The 19,973-nt window shown below is 38.1% G+C and overlaps 1 protein-coding gene across 2 annotated transcripts in view; it reads left to right on the forward strand.

Annotated features, from left to right (window-relative positions):
- The window catches only part of TBC1D9 (TBC1 domain family member 9), a 58,109-nt gene that overhangs the window by 17,105 nt on the left and 21,031 nt on the right, over positions 1–19,973 (forward strand). For both annotated transcript variants that reach the window (XM_068402921.1, XM_068402922.1), the window contains exons 3-11: positions 5,574–5,692; positions 7,926–8,154; positions 9,221–9,482; positions 10,624–10,831; positions 13,577–13,783; positions 15,512–15,682; positions 16,171–16,321; positions 17,915–18,129; positions 19,390–19,507. In XM_068402921.1, coding sequence (XP_068259022.1) covers positions 5,574–5,692; positions 7,926–8,154; positions 9,221–9,482; positions 10,624–10,831; positions 13,577–13,783; positions 15,512–15,682; positions 16,171–16,321; positions 17,915–18,129; positions 19,390–19,507 — 1,680 coding nt within the window. The remainder of the gene's footprint in view (positions 1–5,573; positions 5,693–7,925; positions 8,155–9,220; positions 9,483–10,623; positions 10,832–13,576; positions 13,784–15,511; positions 15,683–16,170; positions 16,322–17,914; positions 18,130–19,389; positions 19,508–19,973) is intronic.

Raw genomic sequence — 19,973 nt, forward strand, 5'->3', positions numbered from 1 at the left:
GAGAAAGAGGACAAAGGAGAAATGCATACATGCCTGTCATCTCTTTAATAGACTGGTAACTTCCAGCACCCCCAATGCTCTCTGACATTCAAAAATACTAGTTAATGAAGCTGTAGACTTCTTCTGGCCTAACAGTGCCCTCTCATCTGTGCACATTCACCCAATAAGATTTGACATTTAGATTATTTGGATGACTTTTCCTCCAGAGAAATCCTGTGTCTTGGGAAGGGGAGGAGGAATGGATGAAGGTTTGCCATAGATCTAACAATTTTAGCAGTTCAAAGCAGATTCTATTCTTATGAGCATATGATTTGTGTGTCTGACAAAGGTGATATCAAAGCTGTGTCATGTTCTGAATCCAAGAGGAAGTTTTTTAGTAGCTTATCTTAGCACCAGTATTTCTTGCTACTTCTGATAGTATCAGACCTGAAAGAAGGCATCAATTTAAATAGCCTGTTTTTCCTCTGTACCTGGTGGTGCCAACTCAGTGAAGATTTTAAAATGCATATAACCTAATCTGTGTTTAGTGACAGCTAATAGTAAAAACAGATATTAATGAAATTGTCAATATTATGAAGGTCATTTCCAAATCTTCATTTAACTGCTTGCTTTGTACTGTCAGCTCCTCTGCTGTGACCATAAGTAATGAGACCTTGCATGTCAGCTTTCCATGAATCTGAGTCATGAGAAAGAAGGGTAAAAGTATTTGCCAGTATGTTTATTTACACTATTTGTACATTATTTGTGCCAGTATTTGTTTATTTACACAAGAGGTAGTTGTAAGTGCACGTGCAATCCCATCTTCCCTTTATCCAAATGTCAGCACGCAGCAATTAGTAAGCACCTCTGTCCCATAAACTTGAAAGGGAGCAACTGAGGGCACAAATTTTTTTGCTGTTTGCAGACTCCCTTCCAAAGAAAATAACATATCACAAAGCTCTCAACAAAATAGTGTTTCTTCAAAGACACTCATACTGTGCACATATTCAGAAATGAATTTTTAAGACTTTGGAAACAGACCTTGTGACTTTAAGTGCATTTGCAGGTTTTTTGCATGACACTTATAAATAATTTCTATAATTTTATACCTACAATGTATGTTCTCAGATAAACAGGGGCACGAAATTGAAGGCAGATGAGTTATGGCCCCAGAATAAGCAAATGTACCCTATGCATAGGGATTTATGCTGCTGCTGGACTGTGGGGGTTTTGTTTCTCTTCTGTGACAGATATGGCAGGTTTTATGTAGAAATATGGTACTCTGTTTACATTTAAGCTAGTTTTAATAAACATGCTCTTCAATTATGAATCTTTAACAGAAATTCCTAAAGTAGTTAACGTATATATCTGTGCTTCCATTTTGTGGAGAGTTTCTTGAATTTTTAGTCTCCTAATATCTAGCCGGTTGATTGGCTTAGTTATTTTTGTTGAATTTTAAGACCACACTAGCTTAGTCTCGTCACCTGAGGGAATAGTGTGGCTTTTACAGGGAGGTAAAGTTTTACAGAGAGCAAATTATTTATCTACGCAACCTTGAAGATGAGCAGTCCAGTGTTGCCTAAGGCTCTACAATGTGCTTGTTTTATGAATTTGCAACTAAAGCAATTCCTTCTGAACTGATCAAGGGTTGTTAAAGGGATTTAGATATGCAACTCTGATTTATCCTGCATTGTACAGCTGTCCCTCCCTGTTCCCAAGGGGTGGACTGCTGATTATTTGGTACTTGTAATCTCTTATTGTTACAGAAGTTTGTCGTGTTCCTCTCTGCCTTCTATAAAGCAATAATCTCCATCTTCAGCAAGTAGCTATACAGAGTGACTGGAAGAAATTGGATTGTTTCCTGATTCATTCATGCTGCATGACATTTGGTCTTGTTCTGTACAAGACTATTCTGAGGGTAAAAATCCAAAAGGTTTTGTTTGCTCTAAAATGACTATTTAAGTTATATTTAGACCCCAGATTTGTTTATAATTCATTTTGGATGTGAATTTTCCTGGATATTAAGTCTACTGATCTAGGCTGTATGAGAATGCTAGCTGGTAGATGTTAGGCTTTATAGCTCTGTAAAGGAGGCTTAAGAGCACTTTGTCCAGTGCAGTGTTGTGTTGAAGATGTTACGATTTAGAGTTCTGTCTATTGAACTATACTGGAAAGATGTCATTGGTAACTTTTCAAGAACATTTGTAAGTATATTAATTTTGTAATGGTCTAGAAATCCAAAATGTCGTACGTGATCAGCCTTGCATATTGTAATAGCCCCTCTGTGTCCTCTGTCAGTGTCCCTTCCCAGTCTGCTAGTGCTCAATTTAGGGGGAAAAATTATGGTATATGTAAACTCTGTTTGGAAATGAACTTTTTTTAGATCCTTCCCTACCTATAAAATCCGTCATTCTTACGATGGCTTTGTGTGTTTTTCAGGTATAGAACCACTGCTATAGGTTTTTTTTGGTAACAGTAATTATGTGCCTTTCCATAGAAGTTTCTAAATCTGTATTTCACACGTGAAAAAAATTAATTACGGATTATTTTAAAGCACCAACCTTGAATTTTTATTACGTGCCTTGGAAAAGGTTTTCAGAAAAGCCCATGTGCTTTGGTTTACGAAGCTAGAAGTTTTAGTTAGAGTGCTGTTGAGTTTACCAGATGTAACTATATTCTCCTCCCTCTCTGCGCAAATTGAGGTTTTGCCAGTCCACTTCTGAACCTTCCATTACTGGCAAGAACAATTTTAGGCTCCCTGAAGTGTTACAGGTTCTCTTGTAGTGCATTCAGTTAAGGGCAGCAGTTCAGGTTGACTGATAAGCATCTCGGGTAAGTATCTACTTGGAAGACAAGACCAGGTGTGACAGCCTCATCAGGTGTCTCAAGTTAAGCCATTTCTCAGTCACTGGCTGAAACAATACTGAGAGTATACTTCTGAGTGTGTTTGAAAGCGTGTTTATATGACTTGCTAATTTTCTTCTCCGTCCTGAACTCGCTCACATTCCCTCTGTACCTTCACTCTTACCTTAGACAAACCAACCCAGATGCTAGAAACCTAACCCTGACACCCAGGGGTGTTCCCATGTTGCTCATGCTGTTACTCCACCCCACCTGCCAGGCAATTGCCCCTTCTCATCCTCTCATCAGCACCATGCATCCTTCCTCCATCCAGCTCTTCTGGTCTAAACCTCCTTTAGCTCTCCAACTTCAGTTTAACACACTCGTTTCCTCCCTGAAGATTGAGGAGAATAGCTCAGGCTACCAGGGATGCTGGCCAACATTACGCCATTTCATCCATGGAGCAAGCCATAAGCTGAGCGTACCATTAGTTGCCTACTGTATGCGCTCTAGCTATTTTCTCTTTTATTTCCCGTCAGTCTTGAGGGCTCTGTATTCCAAAGTGCAGTGGTTTAACTGTTAAATGTTTTTTTCCCTTCCTTGAGAGTTAGAGATATTGCTGAATTTACCTAAAAGGCCAATAATAGCAAAATGGTGAATGCTTCTAATATGCTAAGATAGGCAAAGATTTGTCAGTAGCAGAGTTAAAATAGATATGTAGTTTAAAACATCGCAGCAAAAGTGCTTTTTAATCCTGAGTGAACAAAGCAGAGAGGAAGATCTAGACTGTGATGATAAATTGATGAGAACTGGGGTGTGGGTTTTGGCCTGATGGAATGATATGCTGTAGATGAGACTGTGAGAGTAAAGAGTAAGATAGTGGAGACAAAAAGCAATGAAACAATGAGATGGGTTGTTACAGGCTGAGAATAATCAACCAAAGCTGTTTCATAAGCAGTGATGAAAAATAGTTGATGAACTGCAAACAAGAAATAGACAGCTTTAAGAAACAGTTCATCATGACAGTGTCTGCACTGCTTGTCACTGCTCTTCAAGAGATGAGTGATTTTTCTGATGACAGTCTAGTTTTATATACATAGCTCATGTATTTCATCATTGCTTTTTACAGCAGTGTAAAAGCCAAGAATAAATAAATTAGTCTTCAGACCACCTCCTGAGTTCCAGAAAGGTCTGGTTGCATCCAGTAGTTTTAAGGAGAAGCAGCAGTTGCAATCACTTGTGGTTCTGTAATATCGGTTAGATATGCAGGCTATTCTGCAACATGATTTGTGTACCCATACTAAAACTACAATTGTGAAACTCCCCTGGAAGTTGCACAGAATCTTGTGTTCTGTTGCTTTCATTGGAGTTGTGTAAAGCTCTGATTGTATACTGTAGAAAGAGTATTCTTCCCCATCATTTGTTGCTGAACAACAAGGAAAATCATTGTTTGGTATGTATTCAAGATGGTTGCACTGACTTCTTTTACAAACCATGGAAACACTTATGCACAGATGTGACAATTTGTGCCTGTAGTGAAGCTGAAGAAGTTATTAGCAACAGTTTGTTGTAATTTAACCTCTTTCTCATTCATGGTTGCTTCACATGAGCCCCTTCACTTTGTTGGGTTCTGTAGGCATTAGCAGGTAGGTACATTTACTTGCTAGTTCTGAGTAAAATGAGCCAAATCTGTGATTTGAACAAAAAGATGACATAGTATCGATGCCATTTCCTACCTGGACTGAGATACTTTTAATCAAGCTTCAGGTACAGATGCTCCTATGTGAACATGTAATGTTTGTTTTCTGAAAATACTTACTTAAAAGTCACGGTTTTGACATAATTCCCTCAATATCATTTTTTGGGGGAACAATTTTTTTGTGAGTGCTTGAATTTGTTCTTCCTTCAGGGTGGGCACAGACAGATCCTGAAGAGCATGAACAACTTATTCTGCAAAATACTGAGAACGAGGTCAAAATGGGAGTTGTATTTATTACAATCCATCTCAAGTAAAACAGAAGCAAATACTTGCATAGATAAACTCTAGTTCATACAAGAAGCTTTTTCATCCCTGTTCTGTACTACTTTACAGACTACATGTATGCTGATTCCTCAGTATCAAAGATATCTCAGTTGACCCCTTTTGATCTCCTAAGCAAGCTGGGATCATCGAAGTTTAGTTTATTCTTTCATCATTAAAAGTAAATTACCTCTGACACCCTCTTGCCCTAAAAAGATACAGCTTTCTTAGAGGTCTTTCAGCACTGTTCTTTTGAGGAATAGACAGTGTAATGTTCTTGTCAGGAAAATTATTCTTTTCAGCCTTTACTCTTGAAATTTTATCATTGTTTCATAATTTATAGATGTATATAATGGTGAAGAGTTAGGAGCCAATGGTAGAATATACAACTGTTGGGTTTTTTTGTCTGTTCCTAACAGATGCAGGTAGTATCTTTGCTAACTCTTTACTGTGACATTGGGCAGCTCAGTGTCATTATTGTGGTTAGAATTCTAAATGTAGGGGGGGTTTGCTCAGGATACTGGTGTAAGTAGCCTGTGCTTCTCACAGAATAATCTTGAAGTTTGCTATCTATTTCTTAAAGAAATTCTTGGAATTTCCAGGGATACAACATGTGGTGAAATATTGTATCTCCAGTTACTGGCGAGTTTTATTAGAGTCTTTTGTTCATGATTAAGAGGACATTGACATTGATGAATTATTTTGTGACTTTTTGTGTTTTCTTTATGTACAGGTTGCTCAAGGAAGGAAATCACTGAACACTGGGAATGGCTTGAACAGAACTTGTTGCAAACTCTCTCAATCTTTGAAAATGAGAATGACATAAATACATTTGTCAGAGGAAAAATACAGGTCGTTAAATATATTATTATAAATGTTGTTAATGATAAATGTGACTGTGGAAGGAAAACTGATGTGAATTCTAAACAAATTTGACTTGGTAGTCCCCAGGCTGCTCCACCCTTTTGAAGGAAAACCAGATTCTGAGTAGCAACATGTGTGTAAAAAAAATTAGGGAAACTGGGATTAGCACACATAACTACAGCAGTGTGATTAAAAAAAAAAAATACATATATAGACAGGGCTTCAAACATTGTGTTCTAAAATTAGTTGTGCTGTTGCTTCTGTCTTAAACTTTGACAGTTTGCTATGTAACTGCTTTTCCAGTGGAAAGCTTTAATTTTTTTTCGTGCACTTGTCGTATAATGTCTCCTTACCCTCTTCTGCGTAGTTAAATCCTGTAGTGTTGGCATTTACACTTCATATAGGTGTTAAACGTTGCTGATTGGTTTTTGTTTGTTTGTTTTATGGTTTGGTTTTTCTTGGGTCTATTTTACCAGAATTTTTTTCTCCTTATAGGAGAGATAAGCTATACTGGTAAACAGTACTAAGAATTATCTAAAAATAAATATTTTGATAAAAAATTGATTGTAAGCAAAATTACTGTACTGACTTGGTGTGCATTCTAGGCATTGGCTTTGTCTCATTTGTCTTTTAACATTTCATGTAGTAAGTCAGCTGTCTTAAGAATCCCCTAGTTGTTTGTGTTTTACTAGTGGGTCAGGTATGAGGGCTATAGATGATCATAGAAACACCTTATGCGAGAAGACATCTGTCTTGTTGTCACGGTTTAAAGCTGGGCCAGCTATTAACCAGGTGGCAGATGCTCTCTGTTAACCCTCTCCCCCCACTAAGGGAAAGGGAAAAGGGAGAGAGACTTATGGGTTGGAAAGTTAAAACAGTTTTAATAAACTATAATAATGAAAAAGAGTATAATAACAATAATAATAGAAATAATCAAATATATACAAATATATACAAAGCCAAGACTGAGAGCTTGGAAATCCTCCTCAGGCAGAGTTGCTCCCCCCAGCACAGGCAGAGGGGAAAATGCAGTAGCTCCCCTGCCATCACACCTGCAGGCTTTTAACTGGAGAATTGGCAAAGCTGGTACCAATCAGCGGGAGACAGGAGGGCCCCTCCCTCCTGGGCCCCACCTCCAGGAGGCAGTGGGTTAGTGATAAATAGGAAAGTGAGAATGACGTGTGTGGGATGGAATACCTCGTTGGTCAATCTTGGGTCACCTGCCCTGTCTGCTCCTCCCTGCAGGTGCGACCCCCCTTCGGCTCTTCACTCATAAGCAGTGAGGAATTTAGCAGCGACCTTGGTTTCTCTAAGACTAATTGGCCTGGTTTGGGCCAAACCAGGACACTTGTGAAATATAATCCTTTAAGGAAATTGTTGCTTTTTAGAGTGGGACAAATATTAATTGTGAATGATGGTTCGCTGTCTTATACTCTGCTTTCCCTGTAAATATGGAGCAATTTGAAGGCAAGAAGTCACTTTCCTTTTTATAACTTTAACAGAGAAGACAATAGAGAAGATTTATAAAAGAGATTGGGGAAAATAAGTGAATAGATCAGAACTTCGGCATAGAACAGAAGGAACTGTAGTCTTTGATGTATCAAAAAGCAGCTTTTCACTAGACTGCTGCCACTTCAAATTTCATGAAGCTCTTCTGCACCTGAAAGTATGAATGATTTTTCCATCCTGCCAGTTAGTCTAATAGGAGATATTTCTTTTTTCCTCTTGCTCTTCTCTTTTGCTCAAGGTCCACTAAGCGGGGTCATAAAAGTCATTTGATATTTTCCCTAATGAACAACTGATTTTTTTTTTTTTCCTTTTACTTTTTTCCGTTCTTTTGGAAGAAAATTTTCTGATGAAATCCTATCCCTGTCTCCTCAGGGAGCATATTTATGTGAAAGGTGAAAATATTACAAATCATAGGTGCTTTACAGAGGTCTCAGGAGGATTTGAGATAGGCTGGTTAATTTAAAACAGCGTACTGGTGTTTAGTTGCTTTTGACATAGACATGGTAGGGAGCAAGGTCATCAGAAAGACAGCCTTGAATAAAGTAAATAACTATATAAGCAAAAGAATGGGCAGAAGAATAAGAGGCAAGCGAAAGACTTTCTTGACATTGCAGTAACTGTTGTGGCCTCTGGCCCAGACAGCAATGGTGATAAGGATATCTGATACCTCATGGCAACTAACATGTGATGTACTTCCTTCACTCCCTACTAGGGCATCATCGCTGAGTACAACAAAATCAATGGCATCAAGGAGGATGACGATACAGAAAAATTTAAGGAAGCCATAGTGAAATTTCACAAGCTATTTGGGATGCCGGAAGAAGAGAAATTAGTGAACTACTACTCCTGCAGTTACTGGAAGGGGAAGGTTCCCCGTCAGGGCTGGGTGTATCTCAGCATTAATCACCTTTGCTTTTACTCTTTCCTCATGGGCCGGGAAGGTAGGTTTTATGGTACAACAATGGTCTGTGCATCTAAGAATTGTTAAGAAATCTTCTGTAGTTTGTTACTGTTCACCTGCTGAACTGCTGGAGGTGAAAAGACACTGCTGAGGAAAACAGAAGCAGGGAGCAATTCCCTGATTGTCACACTGCTTAAATGTGTGCTCGATCCCTTGTTTGTTTTGTCTTTCTCAAAATAGTTCTCTGTAAAACAATACCTGGGCATCGTTTAGAGGTATAGTTCACTTCAGGGACTGTGCCCAAAAGGGAATAGGGATGAGATCACACCAGTTTTGGCTCCTTCTGCTCTTACACAATCCTCCAGTACTACTCTGGCAGACTTTGCAACCTCAAATGCCACATTTACTCGTGTACAACACCAGAGCATCACAAAGGGCTCAGAGGAGACCCAGGATCGAGAACTATGTAGCGTGGATGCAACCAGTCTGCTCTAGAGGGAGTTAATTCTAAGCAGTGGGGAGGTGAGCGAGTCTGCAGTACTTGCTTATGGCAATGGATCAGTCCCAGGTCTTTTTATTTAGCTGTGTAGACGTACCCTAGCGAATGACTGGATTTTTTTTTGTGTGTGTGCGATAAATAAATGTCGATTTAGTCCCTGTTTTAAGGACAATATCCTAACCTGTAGTAGTGTTGGAAGAAAAGCCAAGGTTCTGTCATTACTGTAATATTTGAAACTTTTTAATATATAAAAATAATGCAGGCCTGTCTGATGTGTTTAGACTAGGTTTCTTTGCTTCCATAGGAAAAGAGGACATCAGAATCTGAGCAAGTGCTGTGGCAATGATAAATTATGCTAGCCCACCTAGCTTTGTAATGCTTTTGTGTGGTGTTCTGTACAGAAGTAAATGATATTTAAACTCTTTTATCTGATGTGTGTCAGGTGATCATAGTTTGTTTATACAAGCTGTGTCTATTTATGCTATCCTCCCAGCTTTTCAAGTTGCAAGAAAATTTCAGCTGAATACATTTTATAGGAAGAGGGAAATAAATGCTTTTGAATATGCTAGTTTTTGTACTGAATCTTTTTTTGTTTGCTTCTGTTCAGCAAAGTTAGTTATCCGCTGGGTTGATATCACTCAACTTGAGAAGAATGCTACGCTTCTCTTCCCTGATATGATCAAAGTGAGCACAAGGTCAAGTGAACATTTCTTCTCAGTGTTCCTTAATATCAGTGAGACATTTAAACTAATGGAACAGCTTGCCAATATAGCTATGCGACAGCTTTTGGACAATGAAGGATTTGAGCAAGACAGGTCATTACCCAAACTGAAAAAGAAATCCCCCAAAAAAGTATCTGCACTAAAACGGTAGGTAGCTCGTTTGTTTCTCCTCAGTCCTTTTACTTGCAGTGTTTTGTCCAGAAGTTTTTTAATGTTGCTGTTTACTGTTACTCCAAAAGGAATGATTGATTCCAGCAGTGGCAAAATGTGACTAATAATTTAAATATAATTACTTGGTCTCCTGTTGAAATAGGAAGGGGCAAACATTTGATATGAACGTGTTACAAAAATAAAAGAAACATGTTTGAGCCAAATTCTCATTTGTTCAGAAGCTCTTTAACATATCTCTTGACACCAGCTGCATTAGGTATCTGTTGTAAGGCCCTTTTATGTTACCAGGGGAAGCTAACAGAGCTATTTAAGTGTTATTAAGAAATATGCCTAATATTCATACTTGGTCCTATGTCTGGAATTGAAAAATAACTCTAGGTGATTAATTCTATCTAGAATTTATTTTAGGTAACAGAGATACAAAAAATGACATAAAGTTCTAAGGGATGAAAAATTATCTGGAAAATATTTCTGCTTCTTTTATAGATATCCTACTGCCATTTGATAGTTTCTTGTTATTTTTTTTAACTATTGTATACGTTGGTCATGTTAGTGAACTATACAGAATTGTAACCAGTGCTTGTATATATTTCTTATTACATAGTAATAAGACGTGCATTATATCAGTTAGGTTTGTCTTTTTAACTATTCAGTGTTTTGCACTGAATGCATTATCAAGACTAAGTATTGAAATTGTTAACAAACTCTAGTCCTAGGGATTCCATCATGTTAATAAATAAGCCTCAAAGAAGCATTTTTGGTGTAATATTACATGGGGTTGTGTGTTATTTAATAATAAATGGATTCACTGTGTATATTCTCAGAAAGTAGGGCTGAATGTGAAAAGATGGCCCAGCTTGTACCCTCTGAGAAGTCAGGATCAATGTATCAGTCATTCATGGCAGATTTTTTTTTTCATGTAGTTTTAGAATCTTCCAGCAGCAGAGACTATACATCCCCTATATGCAAACTATTTCCCCTGTTTTGCTGTACACTAGGTGCTTAACTGTGAGTTGTATGTTGCAGGTAACTTGCAATGATTTGTATAAAATACATCTTAAAATATATTATGTATTTCTTAAAACAAGAAAAGCTTTCTGTGGTTTTTTTTTTTTAGGGATCTTGATGCCAGAGCAAAGAGTGAGAGATACCGTGCATTGTTCCGACTTCCCAAGGATGAGAAATTAGATGGACACACAGACTGCACTCTCTGGACTCCATTCAATAAAATGCATATTTTGGGTCAGATGTTTGTTTCTACAAACTACATTTGCTTTACTAGTAAAGAAGAGAACTTGTGCAGCCTTATTATCCCTCTTCGAGAGGTAAATACTTGTACTTGTAAATTTGTAGGGCAAATAATAAAGCAACATCCTACTGGAAATTACATCCTAGCTTTGATGTTTTTTTCGTTATTGGACAAAAACCCCTTTTCATCCCTTTAATCTCTGTGAGCATTACTATTCTGATGTGTTCTAAGTAATATTTAATGACTCAGTATCTTAATTCAAAGTTCATACTACTAAAATTCACAGGGAGTTTTCTCTGTCAGTTTTTACAACCCTCGTGAGTCCTTCTCCTATAATTTACATTTTGATTTACAGCCCACGGTACATTTTTTGTGCCTCATAGGGAGGGATGGACAATAAAACTTCCTAGATTGATGGGTGGAACTTCTATTAAGGAATCTGTCCGAAAAGATTTGTTTTTGTCAGATGTAAAAACATTCATAATCCTAAAGATTTTAATTGTTTCTTCACACAGACTTGCAGTCATTTATTCCTGTATATGGAAAATATTTGTTAGCATTCTACCAATTGGTGTGCTTCCCTTTTTAAAGCTGGCTACTTAAAGCAGATGTTCAGTAAAAAGAGTTTGTTTGATGCAATAAAAAAATTTATGCTGGGGAGGTTTTTAGTGATTGACTTAATTTGTGGGTTGATGGAAAAATGTGTGAAGTCTTGGATACACTAACAAAGCTGATGTAAGCAAGGACAGTTTGGCTTGACTGAAGAACCACGGAATATTTCAAGGCACTGTTTTCCCCAACAAATCAAGAGTAAAAACAAATGGTATTTGTTTGGAAACTTTGAAGTACAGCTTCTCAGTGTGTTGCCATGACTTTGGTTATTTGAGAAGAGACATTCGATTACGGTTGCACTGTTTGACTGGAACTCCAAGGGAACAACGGTTCTCCAGGTAAAGTGGTGGAGGAGGAGAACAAAGTCTGCATTCAACAGGACCTCTTTTCCTGGATGCAGATTCAGCAACTGCGTTTGATAACCACAGCTGCAGCAGCATGGGATTCAAAGCAGCTCTAAAGCTTTAAGAGAAAGAAGTAGCTGAAGGAAAAACTGCTTGTGTGTGGACGGGTTAAGTCTCAGGACCAGCAAGGAGAACAGTAAGACACTGGGTAGCACCAGTCCTCAGAACAACTGATCAGTACCCTTATAATTAAAGGGAAGCTTTCTATTTAATTAAAGCTTTGGGTCAGACCCTAACCTAATTCCAGTATTCTGTAATATCCTGGAGATGTTTTGACAGATGAGACAATGACAAAGCATTGATTGAGAACTGATGATCAGAAAAGATGATTTTCAGTGGCTGACTGCACTGCTCACTGCACCCAGTAGGTGCAGTCTCCGAGATCAGCACTTCAGATATGTGTGTGTCTCTGCTTGAATAGGAAATAAGTGGATATCAGCTCTCATTATAGCAGAGCATGCTTGCTCTAATGTCTGTCTGGTGCCTCTAGAATGTGTCTGTCTCTTGTGCTGATTACACTCAAACAGTTTTTAAGTGGGACAGAAAAATTACATAGGAACACTTTTTAGCTGATTTCAATACGCTATTAGTGAAGGTCCTTTAAGTTAGTGAGTAACTAATAGATTTGTAGTTAACAGAAAAATAAAAGGAAGTTGGAAGGGTAGAGAAATGATTTAGCACCTGAGCTGTGCATTGCAGTCTTTAAATGCATCTTCAAAGAAAATGTAATGTGAAAAATGGTTATCCTATCCTTTTAGGTAGAGATATTCATATTATAGCACTGATGTCTTACCACTGATCTCTAGTTTAAAAAGGGTTTAAAAAAAGAGCAAAAGGTCCTAGTAAACTGAAATGTGCCCTCTTGTACTCTGAAGGCAGCAAGACAGTTTTCATTACCTGGGAAACTGTTTAAAGTCATAAAAGCAGTGGTGAAAAGTACTTACAAGTGATTTGTGTTTTGTTCAATGTATGAGCTGCACAAACTTGATTGGTGTATTTGTTTTTAAGGCTAATAATTGGTAATGTTTGGAACACACAGCTGTTATATAATTCATCCACAGTGTATGACTTATCCCTGAGATTTCTTTGTGTTAACGTGCTTTACCAAAAGCTCAGGGAACTAGTGCCCTGTACTCAGTAGGTTGTGGTGTGAGTACTGTTTACAGGTTGGAGTTCAGTTAGATTAGTGACCATTTCACTAACAACTGAAAGCCAAACAGAAACCTCTACCTCACAGGGTTAGATGTTTTCCTTTGTAAGGAAAGACATGGGGTTAGTTTCCCTTCGTTGAAGGTTTCTGTGTACTGTGAAAATATGGTTGCAATAACAGTTGTTACCACAGTATACAACTATAATATAGAACAGGAGTGTTGTCCCAAAAATGGCTTATTCACCTATACTGGCAATAAAAAGTAAGCAAAAGTCTCTATTGATTCAGCCTGTACTGGTGTTGGGGAGCAGGAGAGGGATTCAGAAGACCTACAAAAAAGCACATAGATCTGCATCCCACAGAAGAAATTTTGTTTTACTGATTCTTTTAAAATAAAGCCTGAGGAAAATAAACTAAGCAGTGCAAAGGAGTTTTGCTGGAGAAGGTACTGAAGCCAGGTATTTGAGGGATGACAGTCTTCATCTTTCAGACTTGGAAGTCCTTGTATCCAAATCCTGTTTTCCTTCAGAGGGATGTCCATAGTGATTTGATATAAAGGGGGAAGGGGCGTCGGTTTATTGTATGAAGATGTTTTTTCAGACCAAGCAACTTGATTAATTAAAGATCTTAAGCTGCAGCTACTGTTTCTCCCTAGGTGACAATAGTGGAAAAGGCAGACAGCTCCAGTGTGTTGCCCAGCCCATTATCAATCAGCACGAAGAACAGAATGACATTCCTCTTTGCCAACTTGAAAGACAGAGACTTTCTTGTACAGAGGATCTCAGACTTTCTGCAACAAACCACTTCAAAAATATACTTGGAAAAAAATATTTCTGGAAGCTGTATCAGCTCAGATGATGAGGTATGTGGAGAAACATGAATCATTTACTAGAAGAGGATTTTAACTGCTGTGGGGAGAGAGAAGCTAGGGAAAACGTTTAAGTTTTTGTAAAGCTAAACCTTTGTACACAGAAATGTTACTACTTTTGTGTTAATGCCTTTAGCTTCCTTAAGCTGAACAGTTAAAATGTTACAATTAGGATATCTATTTTTTTCATGTTAGACCTAAGAGAAATCACCATTGCAGTGGAAGAGCTACTCTAACTCCTGCTGCCACATTCTGAAATTACGGTGTATCTTGTTGGGAAGTGTCATAGTTAACTAGCTAGTTAACTGAATAATACTGTTTAATATCTATCAACTTTTCCAAGTCAAAATGTAATTGTGCAATGTTAATAATTTGAAGAAATCAGTTGATATGAAACTCTTTATTCAAGACCTTAGCTGCTAAATCTTATCCTTTGATTCTTCAGAAAACAATGTCTGAGCTGAGCAAGTTTGCATGTGCACTGCTAGTGAACTTTGGAGCTTTTGAACTAACGAAAAAAAAAAGCCACCAACCCTGTCCTGGACATCAGATGACCCTATTCTGAACCACCTCCCTATTTACCTATGCAAAGTAAATGGTTCTTAAAAGATATGATTAGATAAACTCTTCTCAGGCACTTTGAATATCAAGGCTTCTGCTGAATTCCTAGGTTTTGTGTATGAAATTTAGGTGCTTCATATCACAACCTCATCAGATCTGTTAAACCAGCAAAGTTTAGCAGTTGAGATCTCAAAGCAGAAAAAAAGGCTTTTGTGGTGTATCATTTTGGTTTTATGTAGGTAGATCTCACATTCCAAGTCTGTACTAAGCCATACCTCAGTATTGCACTGAGTAGCCCTACCCTGTTTGCCATGTGAATCTTAAAAGTCAGTTTTTTACTTGCTTTGTTGTTGGTGAGGTGTAATTAGTGTGTTGTAGTTGTATACCAGAGCGCATATGCACATATGTATAATGCTGAAACTTTGTCTTGCCTTTTGCCCTACATGTTCTACCTACTGAATTACAAACACAAATTAATAATTGCAAGCATTATTATTACACTTAGTAATATGACTACATATATAGACATGCATGAATACTAATTACAATTTCAGGTGTTTGGTGTGAACTGCTATATAAGATCCTCCTGTGATAAATTTTCAAAACTGAGAAGTCAGAAAATCCTATTTCTTCGAAATATTTTTCTTTCAAATCACAATCTGACAGTGTTGAATTTTCTGTAGAACTTTTTTTTTAAGTGAGGGGAACAGAATAATTTTTGTGTGTGTCTGTATAAACATATATACATATATAAACGTGTGTACACACACACACACACACATAAATATATGTTATATATAAATCTTACATTCTGGACAGACAAAGAGCCATCTGGGGAATCAACAGTCCTATGATGTTGACAGGAGACCAAGGGAGCCGGTTTAATTGCCCAGGGCTACTTAAAGTTAACACTACCTTAGCGATTCTAATTATAGGATTTGATTACTTGAGGGGGGATGACACTATTGAGAAACTGGAAACAATTTCATTATTCTATACTGGTTTAATTTCTGCTCTCTTATGCTCAGCCTGTGGATATACCTGGGTGATTTAATTAGCTCAATTTTTGTTAGCGTGTATAAATTTTGAAGTAAAATGAAGTAAAAAGTCCAGACTCTGGCTCAGCCCCATGTCTGTATTGCTTGTGACTACTTTCTACAGGTGTTTACAAGATCAAGTAGTTTAATTTCTGCCAGCCCTCATAAAAGCCTCAGCTCTGAGTCGGAGGGAGAGCGACACTTCAATCTCAATGACAATGGCGTTCCAACAGCAACTCAAGCTTTAATGACAATGTATCGGCGGAGGTCACCTGAGGAGTTCAACCCCAAGCTGGTAAAATACACCTCGGAGTGCTGTACCTGACTGAAAAAGTTGTTGAATTATGTTTTCTTTAGAATTCATGTTTCTGACCCAGAAGAGTTTCATTCTGCCACAGACAGTTAAGAGGCAGGTTCCACTTGATGATCTTCAAGGTCTTTTGCAACCAAAACAATTCTGTGAAAGTGTTGAACATGCTGTCGTTTTACCAATACAAACAACTTCACTACATAAAAAAGCAAAGTTGTATGTAACTCAAGGAGAAGTTGTATGCCTGCTCTTAAGTACAACTGCTTCAACAATATTCTTTTCACAGCAAGGTCTACTGGGATAGAAACTAAGAAATGGGAGGAGGCAGCCCATTAAGAAGAGAATTGGACTGCAGCCAAGTTATTTCTTGCTCACTTGGAAAGTTAGGATGTTGCAGGCTTTTTAGCATTTCAGTGGGGCAGAGTGTTAGAAGGAGAAGCTGCATCTTTATGCCTGCCTTTCTTTGCTTTTAGGCTAAAGAGTTTTTGAAGGAACAGGCCTGGAAGATTCACTTTGCTGAATACGGCCAAGGAGTCTGTATGTATCGTACAGAGAAAACCAGAGACCTCGTGCTAAAGGGCATTCCAGAAGGCATGAGAGGGGAACTTTGGCTACTGTTTTCAGGTAGGTATTCATTTGAACGTGACTGTGGGATATAAGCAAAGGCATGAGGGAAGAAAGGATTTCAAGATGTTTAAAGGTACAGATACAAGCATCTACAAATATTTGGAGCGAGTAAGGCTGTGATTGTTAGGAGGTGCCAGACTGGTTTAGACAAGGGTTGTGTTTAGACCAGTAAATACCCTTTCTGAAACAGGCTCAAATAATCAGGGAAGAATATGAAAAAGCAGAACACACACTCTGTTACCAGAAGCCAGCAGTCTAAGGGCTTCTAGATGTTCAACAACCACCAGCAGGCCTACTTCCCATTTGTTTAATCATTTCTGAATCCAATTAAGCTCTTGGCCTTCACAGAAAGTTGTTGCAAGGAATTCCAAAGTTTAAGCATGTTGCATGGAACCACTCTCTTTTTTTTTCTTTTAATAATAAAAAAAGTTACTTTATCATTTTATTAGGTGCCCCCAGTATGTGAGAAAATATTTCTGTCCATCTTTTGTGCCGTCAAGGATTCTCTACATCTATGTGCCCTTAGGCTTTTTTTCAAAGTTGTAGAATTTAATTCATTTTATTACTAGTTATATGGAAATCAGTCCATACCTCAGGCTTTCTTCATAACCTTTCACTTACTGTATCACACTTCTCTAGCTCTACCCCTCTCCGAAATAGTTACCACAGCTACCCACACCATTTAGGATATGAGCACAGCAGGGACTTTATATGATGAATTAATGATGCTTTCTGGTTTGTGTTCTATTTCTTCCCTAATAATGCCTAATCTTGTACATCTTCTCTTTGCTGCTGGGCATTAAACAAATGTTTTTAGAAAATATACACAGGAATTCACAGATCTGTCCTGTGTCTAATTAATAGCTAGTTTGGACCAATTTTCATGGTGTATGTATAATTAGTATTTTTCCGTGTGCATTACTTTGTGCTATTGACACTTGATTTCCTTTGCTGCCGAGATTTTAATTTCCAGAGAAGTTTTAAAGTCAGCAGTAAAATCTCATAGCAACTGTGTGAGCATGCAATAGTATCACGAAGACAGGCTGAGTGACCTGGCCAAGATGAGAGTCATTTTCAGAAGCAGGAATAGAGCTCAGGAGTTCCTGTCTCTTGCTTTTGGCTGAGATATCATACTTCCTGCAACCAAGCATTAATCTAATCCCTCCTCAGGGCAAGTAGCTTTGTCGGAGGCATGTTTTGAGTTATTTAGGATAATCAAACCCACAGCCAGTTGCAGAGAGAGCTCATGATACCATGTGACTGCACAGCTGGTTTGTTTTTCATGCCTCCTGCTTTGTTCTGGCCAAAAGACAGAGAGGCTTTATCGTCTTCCTTTTTTTTTTTTTTTTTTTTTTAAACCTCATTATAAAACGCCTCTAGAGGAGAACACAGGAAGGGGTGATACCTCAATCACCTAAGCACATTTTTTTTTTTATCACCTTTACAAAAATAACTTTTCATATTTGCTTTCAAAGTGCTTGTTGGTGACATTCAAGATGAAAGGATAGCAGGAGATTGTTGTGTTGGGATACTATATCTGCTAACCCTTGCTTTTTTCTTGTGGTTTTAATACTGTTTTCCCACTCCCAGGAGCCATTAATGAAATGGCCACTCATCCTGGCTATTATGAGGACCTAGTGGAGAAATCAATGGGGAAGTACAATCTTGCTACAGAAGAGATAGAGAGGGATCTGCACCGCTCCCTTCCAGAACACCCTGCGTTCCAGAATGAGATGGGTATTGCTGCTCTGAGGAGAGTCTTGACAGCTTATGCTTTTAGAAATCCAAACATAGGATATTGTCAGGTAATTGAAATACCTTGGCACTCCTTCAATTTCTGAAATTCCAGTTCTTTCCTTATACTCCTATTTCTTCAGTCATGTACAAGAGTATTTGGCACACATGAGTATGTGTAAAGTACATCGATACATGTATAATGCTGTGAGGTAAAGCCTCAGTAATGCTGAAGTCAGAGGGATTTGACACAAGGACCTACTCTTAGCATGCATTGCTAATATTTCTGTTAGAGATGCGCATAGTTTTCTGTAAGCATATTTTCTGCCCATAAATCTAGAGACTGGACAGAGGATAACAACAGAGCTGTCCTGAAGTGCATCTATTTTGCTTTGCTTTGGGGAGTGTGAGAAAGAGCAAGAAACAGCTGGTTTAAGAAAGCCTTAGAAACATGTCTTAGTTTATAAAGACAATAATAATATTTTCATATTTGAATGGGCCGAGATACACGTTAAACCACAGTAAAGGGAAAAAGTAAGTAAATTCAAAATGTTTTCTCAAGTCAATAAACGAATGCTGCAAAAAATCCCTGCACTCTTGGGATTTCAGAGAAAACAAGTACACACTGTACACATGCAATTAAAAAACCCTCCTCCAAATCTCATCACTTAAACTATCCTCTTTATGTTTGTAGGCAAACAATTCAAAGGTCACTGTACAATGCTGTGATATTTAAAATGGAGTGAAACAGGCCACAAAAAACTGTTGTGTACACAGTCAAACACGGAGAGTGAGCAACAGCAAGAGACTTTTCTTTCACTATGCTCTGGTTGTTCATGACTGACTATTAGAGGCATTTGCCTCAGCTCACAGGTGCTGTGTCTTGACCTTTTCATAGGAGCAGAAAGCACAGGGAGTGCAGACTGCCCCTGCAAGGAGTGGTACAGCAGCGGCCATCATTAGTGCTGCAGGAGGCATTTTGCCTGCGTCAGACCCAGATTCCCCAAGAGCACCTACTGGCTGAATATCAGTAGCAGTGTAGCTGAATGCTTGCAGACCTGAGTAGGCCCTTGACTGTGAAAAGAAATCTCGATTCATTTTTTTCTAAATAAAAAAAAAACACCTAATAATTTTTTGTGGTTTATTTGAGGCTTTCTTAAGCCTTCCTTTGAGCACTGGGAAAACACTGCCTGCTGTTTTTACAGGAAAATATGTGAACAGTTTGGGGTCTGCAGAGGAAAGATGTAGCTAATTTCCTAACCATAGTAACCAGTTACTGTGCTAGATATTGAATAAATAGGTCTAGCGATTTACATTTGTATTTCTTTTAGGCTATGAATATTGTCACTTCAGTACTTCTACTTTATGCAAAAGAGGAGGAAGCTTTCTGGCTGCTGGTGGCTCTGTGTGAACGTATGCTACCTGACTACTACAACACAAGAGTTGTTGGTATGTTATGGGGGAATTTTCTAAAATGACAGTACAAAAATTAACTGAATTAATTGGTATTATTTGTATTGAAACAAGTACATGTGTAGATGTATGTGTGGCATAGATACAACTGTGAATGCTTGTGGCAAGACAGCTTGCTCAGGAGCATAGAAGCAATTCCCTAAAGAGATACTGTGATAGTTAATAGTTTTTCACTTACTTAGGATTAGATGGCATTCTAAAGTGGGCTTAAACGAAGTAAATAAAAAAGAGATGAGAGGCTAAAATTTGAATTTTGATGATCCAGTTATCTAACTAAAGTAAGGTGGAACCAGGAGCTTTGGCAATTTGCAGTAGAAGTCTTTGTGCTTGTTTACCTCTGATTTAAAAGGACAGAAGTATCTGAAAGCTATTGTTGTCAGATGAGAGTTTCCTTGTGTGTGTGGAAGTGACTGGCTCTTCATTCATCATGGAAACTATCTTT

Source organism: Nyctibius grandis, chromosome 6, assembly GCF_013368605.1.
Source record: "Nyctibius grandis isolate bNycGra1 chromosome 6, bNycGra1.pri, whole genome shotgun sequence".
In the NCBI taxonomy this organism is placed as follows: domain Eukaryota; kingdom Metazoa; phylum Chordata; class Aves; order Nyctibiiformes; family Nyctibiidae; genus Nyctibius; species Nyctibius grandis.